Source organism: Neofelis nebulosa, chromosome 1, assembly GCF_028018385.1.
Source record: "Neofelis nebulosa isolate mNeoNeb1 chromosome 1, mNeoNeb1.pri, whole genome shotgun sequence".
NCBI classification, from domain to species: Eukaryota; Metazoa; Chordata; class Mammalia; order Carnivora; family Felidae; genus Neofelis; species Neofelis nebulosa.
Window position 1 is genome coordinate 15,934,031 of NC_080782.1, and position 21,664 is coordinate 15,955,694.

A 21,664-nucleotide genomic window follows, 5' to 3' on the forward strand; every position below is an offset into this window, starting at 1 on the left:
TTTTAAAACATTAGGCACTACTAGTGATATACTTTTTGGCATTTTTTAAGTAAATTAATGAGACATACTGGTTATGTTAATGAAGGGTTTTTCTTCCTGGTTAAAAAGAGAAAACAAATCAGTATTTATTCTAAGAAGGGTATCCCACATTGGACAATTCAATTCCTTTATTCATACTATGTCCCCCAATTATATGCATAGTGGAAAAATATTATTCTTTATAATGCTGTATTTCCAAATGAAAATATATGAAGTGATGACAAAAATTCCATTATTCTACAATATTAAAATAATCTATTTTTTCTAGAAATTATTATATATTGGTCAATATATATTCAACGGGTAGCCCCTTCTGTTTATAACTGGCTTCCAGTCAAAGAAAACTTTAAAAGTGCTTTATAAGCTTTAATTTTACAACTATTTCCTATTTAAAAAAAACCACAAAAGCTTTTTAAAGCTTCACTGGCTATTTAGTGTACAAAATTTTCATCTTAAATATTTCCTGTGGCACATACTTAACTGTTCCCATGCTAGGGATTAGTACCTTTCAGCTGATGTTTTATACAAATTTGAAAAAAAATAGATTAAAGTACATAAAAAAGCTTTCAAGATATCTTTTCTGCAATAAAATTTAAGCCTTGTTTCCTTTGGGAATTGCTCTGTGTCACTCTTTTCATTTGGTTTCTTTTTTGTACTACAGTTTTATAAATAGCACACATTTTAGAAAGTTACATATCAATGGAAAAGCAGAAAGAGTGGACTTTTTGAAAGTCTCTAAAGACCAATCTGAAATATTTAATAAGGCATTTTAATACAAGCAAATATTCTCTGAGATTGCAAACCGTTATGCATGATTCGTCAGGGTTCACAGCTCTGTTAAAATATCAAGTGAATCAATGTTGAGCAAGAACTCTGAGTAAAAATAAGCTACGGATTTATGTAGGCAGAGAATCTCTCTGAAGGAATCTCTTAGGGCTTAATTCTCAGAAGATTTTTCCAGGGAGTGTGGAAAAGCAATAGTCATCAAGATGCAACTAAAATTTCATTCTACACAGGAGGACTGTAATGTCACCAACAGAGCAATAACACAGGATTCCAGCCATTGTGTAATTTGATAAAGCTTTGAGTATTCACCCAGGAGTCATTGGATTTTTAAAAAATCCTTCTGCAAGAACACTTCTGAAACATCTGGTACCAAAACAAAAATCACTATTGTAACTGTGTATTATTTTTTTTTTAATTTTTAAAAAGTTTATGTATTTATTTTTGAGAGAGAGACGGGGAGAGAAGGAAGAGGAGTGTGAGTACAGGAGGGGCAGAGAGAGCGGGGGAGACAGAATCTGAAGCAGGCTCTGTGCTGTCAGCCCAAAGCCTGACACAGGGCTCAAATCCAAAACAGTGAGATCATGACCTGAGCTGAAATCAAGAGTTAGATGCTTAATAGACTGAGCTACACAGGTACCCCTGTAACTGCATATTTTAAATCATGGCCATCATAAGTTCTGTGTACTTTCAATTAGATCCCTTTTATGGAACTGCATAATGTGAAATTTCACATTATTCAAGTAAATTTTATTGTATATTCCTTAAAAAGAAAAAGAATAATAATTCAGGAAATAACATGAATTTAGTACCAATTATATGAAAAACACTCTGCTCTATGACATTTATTTTTTTTATGTTTCTTTATTTCTGAGAGAGAGACAGAGTGTGAGCAGGGGAGGGGCAGAGAGAGAGGTAGACACAGAATCTGAAGCAGGCTCCAGACTCTGAATTGTTAGCACAGAGCCCGATGCGGGGCTCAAACCCACAAACTGTGAGATCATGACCTGAGCCGAAGTCGGACGCTTGACCCACTGAGCCACCCAGGTATCCCTCTGTCATTTAATTGAATAATTAGATCAATCTACTGAGAAAATTACATTTAATGCCATTTTACAGATGAGGGCATTGAGGTCCAAAAAAGTTGTGTAGCTGACATTTAGAAAAGGCGGAATTCAAGCCTGGTCTTATCTGTGTTGATATGTGACATTCTTTCCTCTATCATCTATTTCTCCAACCAGTCATGCAGTCATGATGGAGTTTAATAGTTCCATTCAGTTCAATAGTTACAGTGTCTTCACCTTTGTGTGTGTGTGTGTGTGTGTGTGTGTGTGTGTGTGTGTGTGTGTGTGATTGTGTGTTTCCTTGATGGTATGTAATGGCCATCCAACTTCATCTATTTGGGGGAGAGGTAGCATTAAATTTCTACCCTCTGCCTACATGGTGAAAGGCCAACTCAATAAAGACATCTTGTAACATAAAGATGTGTCTGGACTACTTAGCAGAAGTAATCTCCAGGTACTGACAAGACTGCTGTGCCCTTCTAGAATCTTTCTTACCACCTAAACAAAGGTAGGGACTAGAGGAAAACTGCAATGCAGAAGGAAAGGTGTGCCTATTTCTGTTCCGTCTACCTCCCCGCCACCCTCCCTCCCTCTTTCTGCTTAGGGTGGTATCTCTGGCATTGTGCGCTTCTGCAATGGTTTCAGCCCCCTCTGAGCTCCCTTCTTCCCCGGACCCATGCAACAAAGCCCAGCTCCTAGGGTCAGGTAACACGACTCTTCTAGCCCTAGGGATACAGGACTCCTTCGCTGGTTGCCTCATGACATGCAACTTGGTTGGTTTTTTACCTCTTCCATTTTTGTAACTTATTCCACATATGTGATTCCTGCTCTTGATCTAATTAACAGTGGATTTTGTTTTCCTGCTTAAACTCTGTGTGATACATTCGGTATTAACGGGTCTCTCCCCAGCTACCTTGCATTGCTTTTCTGAGTAACGACTATACTTGACCAGATACAAAGGTTAGGTTCTGTACTCAATTCTAATACAGTGAGTACTTTTAAATGAAAATCTGTGTTCTTTGCATTCAAACGTTAAATTAGTCAACATATGGGAATCTGACAAATACGTACTTCAGAGAGTTGTTCATTCTATGCAAAATAAAATTATGAGATTTTGAGAGCAAATTGTTTTTTGAAGTGGGGAAAATGTTCATATATGCATGAAAATTTAATATATATATATACACACATAATTAAAAACTTCAATATTTCTCAAAGAGTTCACCAGTCGTTTCTTTAATTTAGCAGATGTGCTAATTAAGCTCATTGCACTGCTGTGGATTTAATAGCAGTTTCTTATCAAACATTAGAAATTATATCTATAAATTGCTTTAATTTTCAGTGGAGAAAATACTATTTGAAAAATAAAAATTTTTACTAAATTCAGCATTGTTCTGAATAGTGCAATATTATTTCAGGTGAATTTTCATTATATTAAATATTCATATATGCAAATGTATATATTTTTAATTTTATTTTTATTTATTTATTTATTTATTTATTTATTTTTTTAACGTTTTATTTATTTTTGGGACAGAGAGAGACAGAGCATGAACGGGGGAGGGTCAGAGAGAGAGGGAGACACAGAATCTGAAACAGGCTCCAGGCTCTGAGCTGTCAGCACAGAGCCCGACGCGGAGCTCGAACTCATGGACCATGAGATCATGACCTGAGCCGAAGTCGGCCGCCCAACCAACTGAGCCACCCAGGCGCCCCTATAGTTTTAATTTTAGAGAGAGAGCACAAGCAGGGAAAGTGGACAGAGGGAAAGAAAGAGAACCTTAAAGTAGGCTCCACTCTCAGGGCAGAGCCCAATGTGGGGATTGATCCCATGACCCTGGGATCAAGACCCGAGCCCAAATCAAGAGTCAGATGCTCATCTGACTGAGCCACCAAGGTGCCCCTAATCTGTATATTTTTAAAGTAGCCCCCCCCAAAATAAACTAGAAAAAAATGTGCATATATACAATTAGAAGCCTCTTTACTTCTTAGTTTCTATGCTCACTCTCACCAGATCCACCGTTTGGGTATACCAACTCTTTGTCCTACTGCTTGCTCTTTCATTATAATTTAAAATTTTCTGATTGTATCACAACTGAAAATTATTCATTGCTATACCATAATTAAACTTGAAGGATTCATTGCATCACAATTACCTCCCAACACCTCTTGCATCATGCAATTTAATTACATTATTAATTTTATTTATTTATTTACTTTTTGTTTATTCATTTATTTTTGAGAGAGAGAGAGAGAGAGAGAGAGAGAGAGAGAGAGAGAGAGAGAGAACACAAGTGGGGGATGGTCAGAGAAAGGGAGACAGAATCTGAACCAGGCTCTAGGCTCCCAGTTGTCAGCACAGAGCCTGATGTGGTGCTCAAACTCACAAACTGTGAGATCATAACCTGAGCTGAAGTCAGATGGTTAACCAACTGAGCTATCCAGGCACCCTTTACATTATTAGTTTCAATTAATAATTAAAATTAAGTAATGCTATATTTTACTTCAATAATTTTAGGTAGCAAATAGTATGCTCCTAATGATTTTGAGAAAATATGTATAATTTATGACCTTTTCACTTATAATTTTTGTCAGTTACATGATTTAAGTCTATGTGGTATATAGTATATCATGACTTATGATTTTCTATGGCTTTCTTTGATGGTATACATTATATTACATCTTTTATGCTTTTTCTAAGGTTTTATTTGAGAGACTGTACATAAATGGCCAACGTTGAGACCATAAATTAAAACAGAACTCTGACTCACAGTTTGTAGCAAACAGCCCAAGAAACCAACCCATTATCTACAATAACCAGCCCAGGAACCAGGCTACTTATTCTCCGTAAGTCATATGTCTAGGAAGTTAAATGATTCACCTTACCAACAATCCAGGAAGTCAAATAATAACATCCAGCCCCAAATGGCCAGGACTTAATCAATAACTTGCAATTTCTCTACACCTTTCTCCCCTTCCAATCATATACAATGCTCTGCTTCTAGGTCACCCACGTACAGTTTCTCTATGGCAACCCCTCCAATCATGGCATACTCAAAACTTTCTCTTTGGTTCACTATAAACCTTTCCAACTCTTCGGCCTGCTTTGGAGTCTCTGCAAAAATGCAAGTGAGTGATTGTGGTTAATGGTCTTGTTATAGCAAATTCTGAGTAAATAGCCTTTGCTCATTCTCATTTTGTTGGTCTTACCTTATGTCCATAAATTATTTTCAAAAGTCAAGAGTAAGCACTATTTGATGACACAAAAATTATTCTCTGCAAAACCCATTAATGTGACTTGAATAATGTGAAATGAAAATGTCTAGATTTCTAAGCTTTTATCACAAAAATGAGAATGTTAACAGAATCAAGATCAAATGCTTTTTCACAGTTCTTAACGCATATGGCATATTTTCTACTCATTTTATAAATCCAAATATCCTTCTTTCTAGAAATACTGTGTAGTTTAGTAATTTGCTAAAGTCCTTAATAATAAATACTTCTAGTATATTCATGCTTTGGCGGTAGATATGGTTGTTGATTTTTCCTAGTCTTTCCATGTCTGAAATTTTCTAAGTATTTTCAACGTTTTTTATTTATTTTTGGGACAGAGAGAGACAGAGCATGAACGGGGGAGGGGCAGAGAGAGAGGGAGACACAGAATCGGAAACAGGCTCCGGGCTCTGAGCCATCAGCCCAGAGCCTGACGCGGGGCTCGAACTCACGGACCGCGAGATCGTGACCTGGCTGAAGTCGGACGCTTAACCGACTGCGCCACCCAGGCGCCCCATGAAATTTTCTAAGTATTTTCATATCAGAAAAATTATTTTCTCTAATATTTTATTGATAATCAAGATGCTGCAATGAAAGAATTTTATACAGTTTTCCATTGTCTTTTTCATTTGTATCTTTGCTCATGAAAACTGTAATTCAGAGAAATATTTGTCCTTAAACACTTCTCTCTCTTTTTTTTTTTTTTGAGAGAGCACAAGTTGGGGAGGGGCAGAGACAAGGGGGACAGAGGATCTGAAGCCAGGTCTGCACTGACAGCAGTAAGTCCATGTGGGCTCCAACTCATGAACCACAAGGCCATGCCCTGAGCTCAAGTCAGATACTCAACCAACTGAGCCACCCAGGTACCCCAAAACTTATCTCTTTTTTACATTACATTTTAAAGTTTCATTATCCAAGGAAATTTGAATGCAGGTTCTCAAATTAGTTAATTAATTAGTTTTCCTGCTTGGTGCTTATTTACATTTTTTCAAGTTGAAAACTCAGGTTTTCTTTTGTTCAATATATTCTTTGTGTGTGCGGGGGTAGGGGCACCCGGGTGGCTCAGTTGGTTAACTGACTCTTGATTTCCACTCTGACTCTTGATTTCCGCTCAGGTCATGATCTCATGGTTCGTGATATCTAGCCCTGCATCAGGATGTGTGCTGACAGCAAGAAGCCTGCTTGGCATTCTTTCTCTCCCTCTCTCTCTCTCTGCCCCTTCGCCCCCTTGTCTCTCAAAATAAATAAATAAACTTAAAATATGTATATATCTTTTTTCCCACAACAGAAGAAAAATATTTCTAGTTGATCATCCATGTCTATTACTATGTCATATATGCTTTTCCACTTTGTCTTGTTTGCACTACACAAAGTAAGATGTCCCTGGCTTTATTTGCTAGATCACCAACTTAATCTTCAGCTTTGACCATCACATCATTCAGGCCACTGCTTATTATTTGTTTTAATTTCGGCATCTTACTCTATTTATTATTTTCTTATTAATTTTTTTTTAGTTTATTTATTTTTTGAGTGAGAGAGAAAGAGAGAACAGGGAGGGGCAGAGAGAGAGGGGGAGAGAGAATCTCAAGAGGCTCCATGCTGTCAGCACAGAGCCTGATAAGAGGCTTGAACTCACAAACTACAAGATCATGAGCCAAGCTGAAATCAAGACTTGGATGCTTAATCAACTAAGCCACCCCAGGCACCCCTGATTTTAGAAATCGATTTTTTTTGTTCCTTGAAAACGTTACTCTTCATTTCAGTCTACTCCTGTTTAATGAATGCAGTAAAATCTCAGATTTCAGTGTCAGCAAATTAGATTTTTAATTTAAATTTTTCTATTTTATCTGAATTATCTTTGTTTCTCTGTAATGGATAATTATTCAATTTTTTTTTATTTTAACTCCTGTCTTTTGTGTTTAAAAATGAGTTGAATTAATATTTTTTGAATGTCCCCAACACCCAAAGTGATGCACAGATTCAATAAAATCCTTATCAAAACCTCTAAATTCATATGGAAACACAAAAGACCCTTAATAGTCAAAACAAATAAGCAAAAAGAATGAAACTGGGGGCATCACACTTTGATTTCATAATATATTACAAAGCCACAATAATCAAAATATATATATATGTCTGTATAAAAACAGACATATATATATATATATATATATATATATATATATATATATATATATATATACAGAGAGAGAGAGAGAGAGAGAGAGAGAGAGACGGAATAAAGAAACAGGAGAAATGTAGGAGAAAACATAGAGATAACTGCTTGAAATCGGTCTTGGCAATGATTTTCTGGATATGGCACCAAAACACAGAAAACAAAATAAAAATAGACAAATGGAACTGCATCAAGGTAAAAAGCTTCTGCACAGCACAGAAAACAGTCAACAGTAAAAAGACAACCCTGGAAATAGGAGAAAATGTTCGCAAACTTTATTTTTAATAAGGACTTAATATCCAAAATCTAAAAGAAACTGATACATCTCAATAGCAAAACAAGCAAACAAAAAACAAACAAACAAAAATCAAGTAATCCAATCTTTAAAAAATGCAAAGGATCTAAATAGATGTTTTTCAAAAGAAATACAAATGGCTAATGGGTACACTGCTGTTCGATGTCACTAGTCATCAAGGAAACGTAAATGAAAAGCTTAATGAGATATGACTTCACATCTGTTAGAATGACTATTATAAGAAAGATAAAAGATAAGTGTTGGCAGGGGTGGGAAGAAAATGGACCACTGGACACTGTTGGTGGAAATGTAAATTGGTATAGCCATTATATTAAAAAAAAAAAAACACAGTGTAAAGTTTCCTCAACAATTTACAAGAACTATCATATGATCCAGTTATCCCACTTCTGAGTATGTAAATAAATCCAAAGTGAATGAAATCACTATATGTGAAAGAGATATTTTCACTCTCCTGTCACTGCAGCATTAATTACAACAGGCAAGATATAGAAACAACTTCAATGTCTAAATGTCCATCAAAAAACAAATGACTAAAGAAAATGTGAAACAAGCAAAAATATATGGAATATATATTGGAAGATTATTCAGCCTTAAGGAAGAAGGAAATCTTGGGGCGCCTGGGTGGCGCAGTCGGTTAAGCGTCCGACTTCAGCCAGGTCACGATCTCGCGGTCCGTGAGTTCGAGCCCCGCGTCAGGCTCTGGGCCGATGGCTCGGAGCCTGGAGCCTGTTTCCAATTCTGTGTCTCCCTCTCTCTCTGCCCCTCCCCCGTTCATGCTCTGTCTCTCTCTGTCCCAAAAATAAATAAAAAACGTTGAAAAAAAAAAAAAAAAAAAAAAAAAAAAAAAAAAAAACAATTTAAAAGGAAGAAGGAAATCCTGCCATTTACAACAATGTAGGTAAAACTGGAGGTGATTATGCTAAGGGAAATAAGCCAGGCACACAACGCCAGATATATTATCTTACTTAAATGTGGAATCTGAAATACTCAAACTCACAAAGCAGATAGTAGAATGATAGTTTCCAGGGGCTATGGAGTGAGGGGAAATGGGGAGATGGTGGTCACATGGTATAAAATATCAGTTATTCAAGATGAATAGTTTCTGTAGATTTAGAAAACAGCATGGTGACTATATAGTTAACAATACTATATTGTATATTTGAAATTTTCTAAAAACATGGATCTTGCATTCTCATCACAGGAAGGAGGGAAGGAAGGAAGGAAGGAGGGAAGGAAGGAAGGAAGGAAGGAAGGAAGGAAGGAAGGAAGGAGGAAGGAAGGAAGAAGGAAGGGAGGGAGGAAGGAGGAAGAGAGGGATGGAGGGAGGGAGGGATGGAGGGATGGAGGGAGGGAGGGGGAGAGGGAGGGAGGGAAGAAGGCAGGCAATGTTGACTGAGTGAGATGATGAATATGTTAATCAGCTTGATCATGGTGATCTTGTCATAGTGAACACATACATCAAAAATATGAAGTTGCACACCTTAAATAAATAAAATTCCTTTGGTCAACTATAACTCAATAAAGCTGAAAAATTTTAAAGTTAAAACAGAAATTGAGTTGATGCTTACCCTTTAAAATAGGAATGCTACCTCTAAATAAGTGTGGCTGGATGGGTGCCCAGTGGGTCAAGGACTTTCGTGTCCCCCAAAGGAGAAGAATGACTTCCAGCAGAAGGGGGACTGTAACATTTGCCCCCTGGTAAATCTCTTTTACTCTTTTTTTATTGTTGTTCCTCTCTGATAGGGAATTTTCGTTCACTGAAAGCTATTTTCTGCTTCATTCCCATGTTCCAATACCCCTAAGTATTTAGGGGGAAATCAGCAACGGCTTTACAATAGAATAGAAACACATTTTCTTTGTATGCACAGATGAGATTGAAAAAAGTCTTTCTTGTTATAAAAGCTTTAATTTATTAAGTTGCCTGTGTGACTTCCCCAGGTCGTTCTGTGTTTTTGAATCTCCTAGGGCTTTCATGGGTAGAACAATTTTCACCTTTAATCCTCAGGGTTATAAATCTGACCTCTTTTCCCCTATTCAATTTTCAGTGTTTTCAACGCTCCAGGAATTTTCAGCATCTCTTACTCATTTTTGTTACTCTATCTTGTTGTTATGGTTTCTTTTTGAAATATTTATGGTTTCTTTTTTGAATATCCTCTTTGACATGCCAAGGGGAGATATATCAGACAGAACAGTTTAAATTATGCCTCGGTGATAAACTGAGTATTTTAAATCAGAGAAGTACAGCATGATCTTAGTAAGAAAAATAAATACAAATGCGGTGTCATTTCCCTTCAGAAAAGCAATCTTAATAGCATATTGTATGTCTTTCCATAGTTTTATCTTGGTGTATTCAAATGTCTATCATGTAATTATGTATATACTAAAGAGAACACCTTGCAGCTTCTTTTGCACCTAATAATACGTCATGAATATTTCCATGCCAACTAAACAAATATAATATCAGTAACCACGTGACATTCTACATTGCTCTTTCATGCATATTTAGACTTTTCTACTTGGTTGTATTTTTTATCGCTACATAACAAATGGCCACACACAGCTGAATTAAACAGAAGCCATCAAATCTGCTTATGTTTGTGTGTGTGCTTATTTCTTGCTATGTACTTGCGATGCTGTGATCAGCTTTCAGACTAGTGCCCTCTTCTGCAGAAGAGGCGCTTCGAGGCAACACGGCAGCAGAAGATTTAAAGAGGCCACTTGGCTTGTGCAGGCAAAAAAGGGACTAGCCTGAACTTCTGAGTTCTCTCCTTACCGGTAGAAGGGAGCAAGAATAATATTCCCCATTTACTAAGGAGGGAAATGAAATGTATCCAAGAGAAACCCAGTTGATCTCAAGAGGACTTACAAATGAGACAGCAGGGAGCCCTGCCAATCAAGGACTGACTGATCACTGAAAACTAGTGGGTACAAAGATATCTGATAGATGGCAGCAGGAATCGATACTGGCACAAACATTCTTCTCCCTCACTGTGACCTCTCTACCTGATCACTCTGCCTTCTGTCTATGCCTCATTACTCTGTCTCCTAGTTATATCTGATTTCAGTGTTTTTACCCAATTCCTGATCACTTCCTTCTACATATAGTTAATTGCTATGCATTTATTCTGTACCTAGGAGCAGGGCCTACCAAACCTCAGGCTGGCACTTTTCTCTACACCTGAACACTGAACATTCATACCTGATTGCTCTGTCTTTACTCTATCCTGGGTCACTGTTCCTTCACTCTGTATATGATTCCTAAAAAATGAATCACCCAAAATGATGTCTCAAAAAAGAAATATGAAATTCATAATAGAATTAGGAGTCAAGTTCAGTTAAACCTGAGGCTGCATTTTTTGCACGTGTACAATTTGAGAAAGAGATTTCAAGAGCATATGCCCTGATACATTGATTTCACACACAAATTTTTTTTTTAATTTATAAAATTTTATAATGATTTCAAATCACGTGCTTTTGTTAAAATATAGGGGTAAGGGCATACATTAATTAAGATTATCAGTGATAATTAAATAATGGAAAGTATTTAGTATGAGATTTTTGGTTAGGTCTATTCTTCCAGTAAGAAGGAAGGAAGGAAGGAAGGAAGGAAGAAAGGAAGGAAGGAAGGAAGGAAGGAAGGAAGGAAGGAAGGAAGGAAGGAAGGAAGGGAGGAAGAGAGGAGGAAACAACACAATTGGTCATTATTAGGATGAATTTATGTAAAATACTAGTGAACTTCTGTGAAAAATAAGAATGATTTTAATTGGAAACTATATTCATGAATAAATGATAACAATACAGGGAAAATATCATATGGAATAATAACTACCCACCTCCATAAAATATATATATATATATATATATATATATATATATATATATAGTTTGTTTTTATTTTATATATAGTTTATTTACTGCCCATTATGTTTGTAATGTTTTATGACAAGGAAATTAAAGAAATAATATGTTAAAGAACCAAGAGGCCAGTAAAATAGCATACAAGTTTAAAGTCATTTATAAGGCAAGGTGGTAATTGACAAAATAATAAGTCTAGGATGCTCTAAGATTACTTTTAGTAAGAGATTTAAGTTGTGCTGATTTATTTTTTTAAAGCATTATCTCCACCAAGAGACATGTTAAGCTCCAAGGTCAATTTATATAACAAAATCTTCCATTGGCCACTATGGAAATTACACCTATTATACTTTTTACCATTACATGCACACAAGTTGCATCTAGAATTGTCAAAATTCTAATTGGTTTGCTTTGTATTTCAATTTCCTACACTGAGGGGTATACACAAGAAAATCACACAAATATATTTTTAATATATTTTTATCTTTATATGTATCTTTAAATATATTTTTAAAAACATGATATGAAGATTTAAGTTTCGTGACTTGAGTCCAATTTATGGTGAAAAAATTATTCCAGCAAAGTATTTTATATTATAAATTGATCAATTTTAAGAGGGGAATTCCAAATCTAGTCTATTTTCCTAAAGAGTAAATGGAGAAATTTACCCATTATATATTCTTGGTTCCTTTGTCAATAATTGGCCATATTTACATGAATATTTCTCAGCTCTCTTCCTATTCCATTGATCTAAGTGTCTGCTTTTATGCCAATACTATACTGTTTTGATTACTATAGCTTTGTAATATGGCTTGCAGTCAGGAAGTGTGATGCCTCTAGCTTTGTTCTTCTTTTCCAAGATTGCTTTGGCTATCAGGGAATCTTTTTAGGTTCCATAAAAATATTAGTATTGTTTATTCTATTTTTGTGAACACTGCCACTGACATTTTGCTAGGGATTGCATTGAATCTGTAGATCACTTTAGACAGAATGGACACTTAAACAATATTAGTTCTTCTGATCCATGAACATGGGATACCTTTTCATTTATTTGTGTCCTCTCCAATTTATTTTACTAATATTTTACAGATTTTAGTATACAAATTTTTCACCTTCTTAAATACATTCCTAAGTATTTTAGTCTTTTCATCCTATAGTAAATGGGATTGTTTTCTTAATTGATATCCTTCTCATAGTTCACTGTTAAATGGATGCTGTTTTGAGCCACTAAGTGGTGGGTTTATTTGTTACCAAACACAAGCTAACTGACACAAGGGAAAAGTTATGAGGGGAAAAAAGTTATGAAACTTAGAATTTTCTTCCCAATTTCCACTTCATTAGTTGTCCAATGTGATTCTGCATATGCACTTTCAATTTAGCCTGTAGAACACCAGTGCCAGCTCATTTCACTGAAATTATCTCATTCTGAAGTTAAGCCCCAGGGTAATGATTTTGAAATGGCTACTAGAATCCTGGAAGATATCCAGAGTGAAGCTCCCAAGATGTTTGGCCAGAACGAAATCAGTCCCCCAACAAGCAGTGCAATAAAGTAAGCACAGCTGGTGTCTCTTCGTGTTGCCCTGCAACAAAGAACACAGCTGCAAATGGAAATAGGCCTGGGAGTCAGAGATTGTAGAGGAACAAAGACATGAAAAAGAGTAGGATGTTTTACTACATCTCCAAGGACACGGCACCTTGTGGAGTTTAAGGGTCATGCAGTAAATTTCATATATTTTCTCTATGTGCCAAACTAAGAATCAGTGCTCCGTTGAGGTTAAGGTTTATAAATTACATACTTATAATCTGAATAAAATATAAAACATTGTGTTCTATCTTCCAGAAATTAAAATGTATTATTTCTATCATGTGTTACAATATCTTAAATATTATTAGGTGATTTTTACTTATAGGTATCTTTTCATCAGTACACAGAAGAGTGTAGAGGGAAAGATTTATACAATTTTTGTGGGGGAAAAAAAAGATGTGAAATTTACTTTCAGGAAAATTGCATTGTGATATAGTATGGTTTTCCTTGAAAATTTTCTACATAGAGAGTAATTACTTTTGAAAATTTAGAGTGACTGCAAAACAATCAAAATTTGTACTAAAACCTACTGATTCTCAGTGAACGGAAAATTATAATTGCATAAATTTGGGTATGTATCTATAAAAATAGAAAAGATGAAATTATTGTTTTCAATTAGTATTTTAAAATTATAGTTTTAATTATTTCTTTAAAGAGATTTATCAAGTTGTATAATCAAAACACCTTTACCAGCTTTTTAATAACAATATGCCATTTTAGCCTCACTAAATGTCTTAAGACCCTTATCGTGGCCTTTCTGAGAATGGCAATGATGTTTCCAAGCACAATCCTATTTATCCTACTTCCATTTCTAAAATGCCACACATGCAGTAGACTGCTGATTCCAAAGGCAGGTATAATTTCATCTCATAGTGAGTGTCCTTTTTGTGCCACAACAATCAGTATTAACTTTTTTATTTCATCCTCTTAGGTCTCAGTTCTGAAGAATGTAGGCATTTAATAAAGTTACAGAAAATCTAAATTAAAGAAATGCTTCTTTAAAGTTGTTTAAAGGACAAAGAAGACAATTATTCTATAGAATAATTGCTAGAAGGTAGTAAAATAATCATCACTGGCATGATGATGTGCAGCACATTAGAGAAAAAAGTGAAGTAATTGTTCATTTACATTGACAAAGTGTGTGTGAGTGTCTTCATGGACCCGTTTGAGTTACATTTTACCCTCCAGAATATTTTGTTATTCTGTCCACCCATGTTCACTTTGTCACATTTTTCGGTAAGTAAAAAAAAAAAAATTGCAATATGATAGCCAGTAGCTTACAAGGAATTCATCACAACGCAAATGGTCCTTTTCTAAATCAATGCTATAACACAACAACAAGATTTTCTTTTAAAAATGACAGTCATAATGACTCTCAAGGAGCCACACTGTTATACTTCTTTTCTATAAGCACAAATGACCTAACTTTATTCAGTGGTATACCTCATTATTTTCACAATATAGTGCATTTGAATATGGCAATTAATATTAAACATGAAAATTGCTGGGGCTCCAGGGTGGCTCAGTCTGTTAAGCCTCTGACTCTTGATTTCGGCTCAGGTCCTGATCTCAGGGTTTGTGAGTTTGAGCCCCTCATCAGGCTCTCTGCTGTCAGCACAGAGCCTGCTTGGGATTTTCTCTCCCTCTCTCTGCCCCTCCCTGGCTTGTGTGTGTGTGTGTGTGTGTGTGTGTGTGTGTGTGTGTGTGTTTTCTCTCTCGCTCTCTCCTTCTCTCTCTCTCTCTCAAAATAAATAAACATTTAAGGAAAAAAAACATGAAAATTGTTGACCTAAGCAGATAGAATCATTTTTGGTCATAAAATATATGATCTGAACATTGTAACCATATGAGATTCTCTTTGGAAGTGACTATAAATTTAACAAATATCATATTCTCCAATTCATGTTTCTATTTTGAAATGCTTTAAAAAAGTACCCCACCAGAGGGGGGATTTGAGAGCATTTGGCAATGTCTAAAGACACTGTGATATGGTGGTAACAGAAGGGAGGGTACTAAGCATGTAAAGTTTGGAAGCTAGTGATGCCACTGAATATCCTATAATACACAGAACAGCAAAGAATCATCCAGTCTCATACATCAATTAGTGGCAAGGTTGAAAAACTCTGATGTAGAGAGAGATGATTCCCTATATAATAGCTGAAACTCAACGATATAAACCAAAGAGGTAAAGAAAAACATTACATTGAAAAACATGCAGTGACAACCACTCTAGTTTGTTTTGTATATTTCTTTATGAAACCACTCAGAATGCCGCAGACTTTGTCTGCTGATTATTACCCACTGACAAGAATCATACAACCACATTGTGCTTTGCTCAATGGTCACATAGCACACAGCATAGTCAGAGGGTTCCCTGATCATCCCTTAGTACTATAGATGTACAAGAAACAGTAATCTGATAAATACTTGCACACTCAGGACATCTCGTGTGCTGCCTTCTCTGTATTCTCATAGCATAGTCTGCTGCGCTGTGAAAGGAATTCATCATTTGTACGACAATCCTGTTAATTTCCCCCTTAACAACATACACACACACTCACGCACGTGCACATACAACCCTAAGTAGACCACAAACCCATAGGGAAGATAAGAGTAAAGAGTATTTTTCATTATTGTGTCTTCTATGTGTAATGCCCTTTCAATTTTTTCCTTGTCTATTTACAAACCCATGCACACTATGTAAAATTATTTGAGGACGTCTTCTCTAAGTTTGCAAGCTGGACTTTCCACTTTATGGTTCCCTTATATTTTTGCTAATCACACACTATGTTTAAATTTTCCGTTTATATGTCTGTAGCCTGTTCAAATTTAAGGACATGTTTCTCCTTCCTTCCTTCCTTCCTTCCTTCCTTCCTTCCTTCCTTCCTTCCTTCCTTCCTTCCTTCCATTTAACATTTTATTACTAGCCACTATCAGTTCTTAGCACATAAAATGCCTTTTTTTCCTTTCTCTCTCTCTCTCAAGAATTAAAGAGATACAAAACAGTAGATTTTTTTTTCTTATGACAGGATGATCCACAAATTAAGTAATGAGTATATGATAAAAACAATGATTTTATCAGGCACCATAAATGTTTTTTAAACATAAATGTTTTTATCACAAGCCTGCATTTCAGTTTTTATTATCACTCTATAAATAACATCTATATGTATATGTAGTTTCTAATAAAGAAGAATGCATTACTCTCATAGCAAATAAAGCCCACAACCTGTTTTTAGAAGTAATCACCCTTACCACTATGTGGGTTTCTTTCAGATATGCCCTATGTGCCCATATACTGCACAACACATCCTTATTTTCTAGAATAAACTGTAGCTTATTCCACATGCCTCTCTGAAAACTTTTTTTTCTCACTAAAACAATATAGATCTTCAGTATGTATATACATGCAAATTCATTCATTTTAAGGCTACATAAGAAATCTGTATATGTTTGAAGAGTCATTGATTTGAAAACTTCCTTATTAGTGGACCTTAAGTGTATTATTATGAATAATACCATAATGGGCATCCTTTCACATATGTCTTTGTATAACCATGTGAACACATCCATAAAATAGTTCTCTATAATAGAGATTGTCCAACAAACGGATATGTTCTCCTTAAAATGTTGAAAGATATTGTTAAATTGCCATCCAAAACAAAACAACAGAAAACAAACTATGGGAATTCACCTTTCTGCTAACCGTCCTGCAACTTTAACAACTTTGTGAATTATCAGGCTTGCATACTTTGGTAGGTGAACACTGGTTTCTCCTCCTCCTTTGTGGTTTCTTAAATTACTAGTGAAATTTGAGTTTTTTCTGTGGGTAATTAACACATGTTTCTTTTTCTTGTGAATCTCCTGCTAATGGAATTTCCCCATTTTCTTATTTGGTTCTAATGATTTTTTTGTTATTAAAAAAAATATTCTTATGTAATACAAAATAGTCCTCTGTCCGCCATGAAGGTTTTTAAGTATTTCAGTTCATTTTTATTTTGATTCGGATTAGTTTTATTATTTGATGGCTATGTTTTCCAATGCTTATTCATTTAAATTCATATCTTCTTGATTATTGGTTAGTGCATTCTTATCTTACGTTGAAAAGTCCTTCATCTACTTCTTTCTTTTTTTTTTTTTTTAGTTCTTGTGTTTCATTAGCAGATTCAAAGTTTTAGGTTTTTTAGAGTTTAATCATTGATTTATTTCCCATTTACCTTGTCCTCAAGCGTGGAGAAAATCACACTATTTCAATTGTGTCAGCATCACGAGTACATCTGGTCCTCCACCTGAGCCCCACTCTTTAGCTCAGTTAATGGGGTTACTTTCCATTTCTTGACACTTTCATTTGCTTCACTCTCCAGCCATCTGTGTCACAAAGATTTTTCAACTTTTGACACACATATCTACCTGGAAACTGTCCGTTGTCTTTATTCACACTATATGTATCTAATGTACATATTTTGGAGGTGTTAGGGAATTTTTTTTCAAAAGCATATTCTCGTTGGACTCCCTAAAGATTAGATTTCTAGCATAAATAAATGTCTATTCCCTTACTCAGGCAATTTAGGATGAATTTTCTTCCTTATGGTATGTAGCCATCCCTGAACCCAATCCTTTAAACAAAAACAAAATAACATCAAATCTATCCCCATATGGCAAGAAGGAGACCCCCACCCCTGGCTCAACAAGCTGTACAGATTCTGGAACATCCACTATTTTTCTTATAATTATTCCATAAATAGCTTAAACCAGGTTTTAAATTTGTAACTATATTTAAAAAATTGGGAACTTAAGAGCTGAACCTCTGTCTGGCTTAGAAATCTTTTCTAGGTTCACTTCTTACTAGCCATGTGATCTTGGGCAAATTATTTAATTCTATGTATCAATTTCATCCTCTGTAAAAGGAGAACCACAATGCCGCCCTTGTTCATGATGATACAAGCATGGAATTATTACACATGGCATGCAATGCCTGACATATAGTAAGGGCTCAATAAACACTCCTTGATGCTGTTTCAGTGATCATTACCACAACTGCTTTGACGACTTGTAGTCTCCAGTCCTGGCGAAGCTAACTGGTTGTTTTGGGCTGATTGATTTTAGATTTTTGCAGAACTCACAGTCAACATTCAAAATATCCAATTTCCTCTTTGCCCCTGATCAAAACTTCTATGGATTCAACTGAGTCTACACTTGATGGCAACTAAGATTTAAGTGTCTGACATCAACTGTTAGCTACATCAGAGGCAAAAAGGAAAAAAATCCTTTAAGGGTTGTTTTACGTTTTAAGATAAATAAGCTTTGTAAATGCTTATGAGTATCTAAAAAATTTTATTGAATAATGTAGCTATTACTTACATTTTTAATGCTGTTATAATTGGGTCATAAACTGCAATCTTTTTTTATATTTCCTTTTTTTTCAATATATGAAGTTTATTGTCAAATTGGTTTCCATACAGCACCCAGTGCTCATTCCAAAAGGTGCCCTCCTCAATACCCATCACCCACCCTCCCCTCCCTTCCACCCCCCCATAAACCGCAATCTTAAAAGACATGTAGTAAAATATCTCAAACATTACGGTGTCTATTTTTATTTATGCAAACTGTCACCTTGAGTATGTTGATATCTCTGTAGCAATATAAATAAAGAATTTACATGGCTAAAAAACCCTGTCAATTAAGCAAGAATTGCCGATGTCTCCCCATTAATGATGTTTTCTTGATACCTAAGCATTACCTCTACTTTAGCACTCAGAAATTAATTTTAATAAATAACATACCATCTAGACCCAATATCCTTTAATATTTTAGGCCATGTGTAAATATTAAGATGTTTCGAAATTTCTTCGGATTTCTCCACGCACACACACACCCACACACAAAGTTAAAAACTGGTTTTCAAAAGATGATCATTTGGATTCTCAAAACTATATTAACTGCTAAAGTGAATAATGCTTTTTCTTACCCATATCTGACATTTCAGGCACAGTAACGATGTATGGTCCATCTGTGAACTTTGGAGCATTGTCATTGATGTCTTGTACTTTGATTATGAACTCGGACTCGGGCTCAAGAGGCTTGTTTGTTCGTCGGTCGATAGCCTGGGCGTGAAGCACATAGTGGGTCTTCTGCTCTCTGTCTAGGCTTTTCGTTGAGTGGATGTCACCGGTGGTGTCATCGATGATAAATATAGTTCCGGCACCTTCTCCAGTAAGGATGTACTTGACAGACCCATCGCCTTTGTCAGAATTGGAGTGCAACTGTCAGATAAAAATGAAATACTTTAGTGTGAAATTATAGTCCAACTTCACATCGTGTTATCTGAAAATTATCCATAATTTTGAACTTAGTTTGGTTATAAAGTTGTCAACTTAAAGCACTATGAAAAATATAACACACTCTATGCTTTATGTAGGTTGTGGTAAGCAATTCAGATAAGAGAGAAAATGTCAGTAATTTTATGTCTTTAGATTTTAAGACTTGAATCTGGTTCCACATAAAGTGTTTATATTTAACAAACAACTTAGCCTAAATATTTCAGAAATTATGTCTGACTTGAAAATAGACGTGCAATAAAATCAGTGAATTGTAATTTAGTAGTATTTATAATATTTGATAACATGGTAGAAGTTACATTAAAATGTTGCAAACATGTATTTGAATTTTATAAGGTGTTGACAATGCTTATCTTGAGTGTTTCAATAATGCAGATAAACATTTCAATAATGGAGTATTTAAATCTCTCAGCGGGCCTAGCTGACTCTTGGAATGACTAGTTTTTATGTTAACACTGATGGGAAGCTACTACAATAGCATTTAGGCAAATTAATAGCTCATATGATTAGGATGATCAACATTTGTGAAACAACAAAGTAACCCACTCTCAGGATGACCCCTCATCTATCGTACACCCATTTCCAAATGTTCAGTTTGGTCTGGAATACATCCTTTGTAACAGAGATGGAGCCTTAGAGAAAAACCAGCGAGAGAGAAAAATCAGCTTAATAAGTGAGCTTTAACATCTGGAAGAGCATGTTTTATATTCGTTTTTTTAAGGCAACAGATGATGCATCAGTGAGTGAATGAATGAATGAAATGGCTGAGCAGGAATGGTGGTAGTAGTGGGGGTAATCTTAAAATAGGGACAGGAAGCTCTTTGATGCAGACAATCAAGTAATACGGATAACCAAGAGAGAATTGTGTTGTCTCTGAGTGTGGGCAACAATAAAACATCAAAGGAAAGAAGCGGAAGTAGGGCACATGCAGTAGAAATATTCTGGATAGAGACATGGAGCTGACTTAGCCACAGCAAAATATGATGTTGTAAGATGAGCTAGCTCTTATGCTATTTAAGAGAGATTTTCATCATATTGTACATTGACATGTAAAAATATTTGGGAGACAAAGTTGATGTTAGTCATCAGTATTGAACTCTTTTTGGCAGACAGTTTGGAAAAAACCGAGAGAAAACGGTGGCAGCGTTTTATAACACACAGTGGTAGGAGTATACTTTCCGAGTTATGAGATTTTGCAAAGTGAGTGATATTTTTTATGCTGAAGGACAGATGTTACAATATTGTCCTAAAGCAAGAAGGGACAATGCTCGCTTATGTGATCACATAATAAAGTAGGGTTAATGAACTACTCTTTAGAAAACAGAAAAGGGGAGGAGAATGAAGAAAGAAAATGAAACCACCCAAGTAAAGCAAAATGACCACTTCTCTGGCATGACTTTAATAAATTGTCTCTTTCTTATGTTAAGTAGTAACCTATGGCACTTGGCAAGCTAATATGACTCACATGAGTTCCCCTGGAAAACTATTTATTCACCCTGGACCACATTCGGATCAGGACCTAAAAATTTATAGCTTTCACTCCAACTACAGAGTTCTTCACTAAGATAATATTCTATCCCTTAGGGAAGAATAACTTTAAAAGGTTAAGAAGATGATGACAGGGCAATTAATTTCAAAAGTTGCTTTTAGTGAAGACTTCAAGCCATGTTAAAAAGATAGGTCACGGACTTAAAACGATAATATTTTGAACTACATATTTTATATATTTTTTTATGAGTAGGAAACTTATATTTACAGCATTCCAGGGGAAGCCAGCAGTAAACATTGCATAGTAATCCCAACATGATTATTTTTCCAACACATAAAATGATGCACTATAAGGATCACATGAAATACATATTATTAAAATTTATTATGCACCCTTTATTCCACAACGTGTTATATTTCAAACAATAAGTAGATGAAACAAAATTCAATTGAACTGTTAATAAGTACTTGACGTAAAGAGGAAAAAACATTTCAAATCATAGTAGTCTCTTGGTAACTAACATATCTATCTTGTGCAAGAAAAATACAGAACCATCAGTTTTAATTATGCATCAATTAATATGCAACAAAGTTACATTAGAAATAGTGATGAAGTACTCTGTTCAACCACATATCTAATGTCAATTAATTAAAAGGTTAAGAAATTAGGTGAGAGTAAGGAAATAGGTGTGGTTGTTGAACCAGAAACATCAGAGCTCTTTGCCAACATGTAAAAGCTTCCTGTTG

At 35.3% G+C, this 21,664-nt stretch overlaps 1 protein-coding gene across 7 annotated transcripts in view; it reads right to left on the reverse strand.

Annotated features, from left to right (window-relative positions):
- The window catches only part of CDH18 (cadherin 18), a 1,008,661-nt gene that overhangs the window by 233,430 nt on the left and 753,567 nt on the right, over positions 1 to 21,664 (reverse strand). For all 7 annotated transcript variants that reach the window (XR_009257849.1, XM_058716179.1, XM_058716186.1 and 4 more), the window contains one exon: positions 19,060 to 19,354. Coding sequence is in view for 6 of the 7 variants with exons in the window: in XM_058716179.1 (XP_058572162.1) it covers positions 19,060 to 19,354 (295 nt within the window). In the remaining variant the exon portion in view is untranslated. The remainder of the gene's footprint in view (positions 1 to 19,059; positions 19,355 to 21,664) is intronic.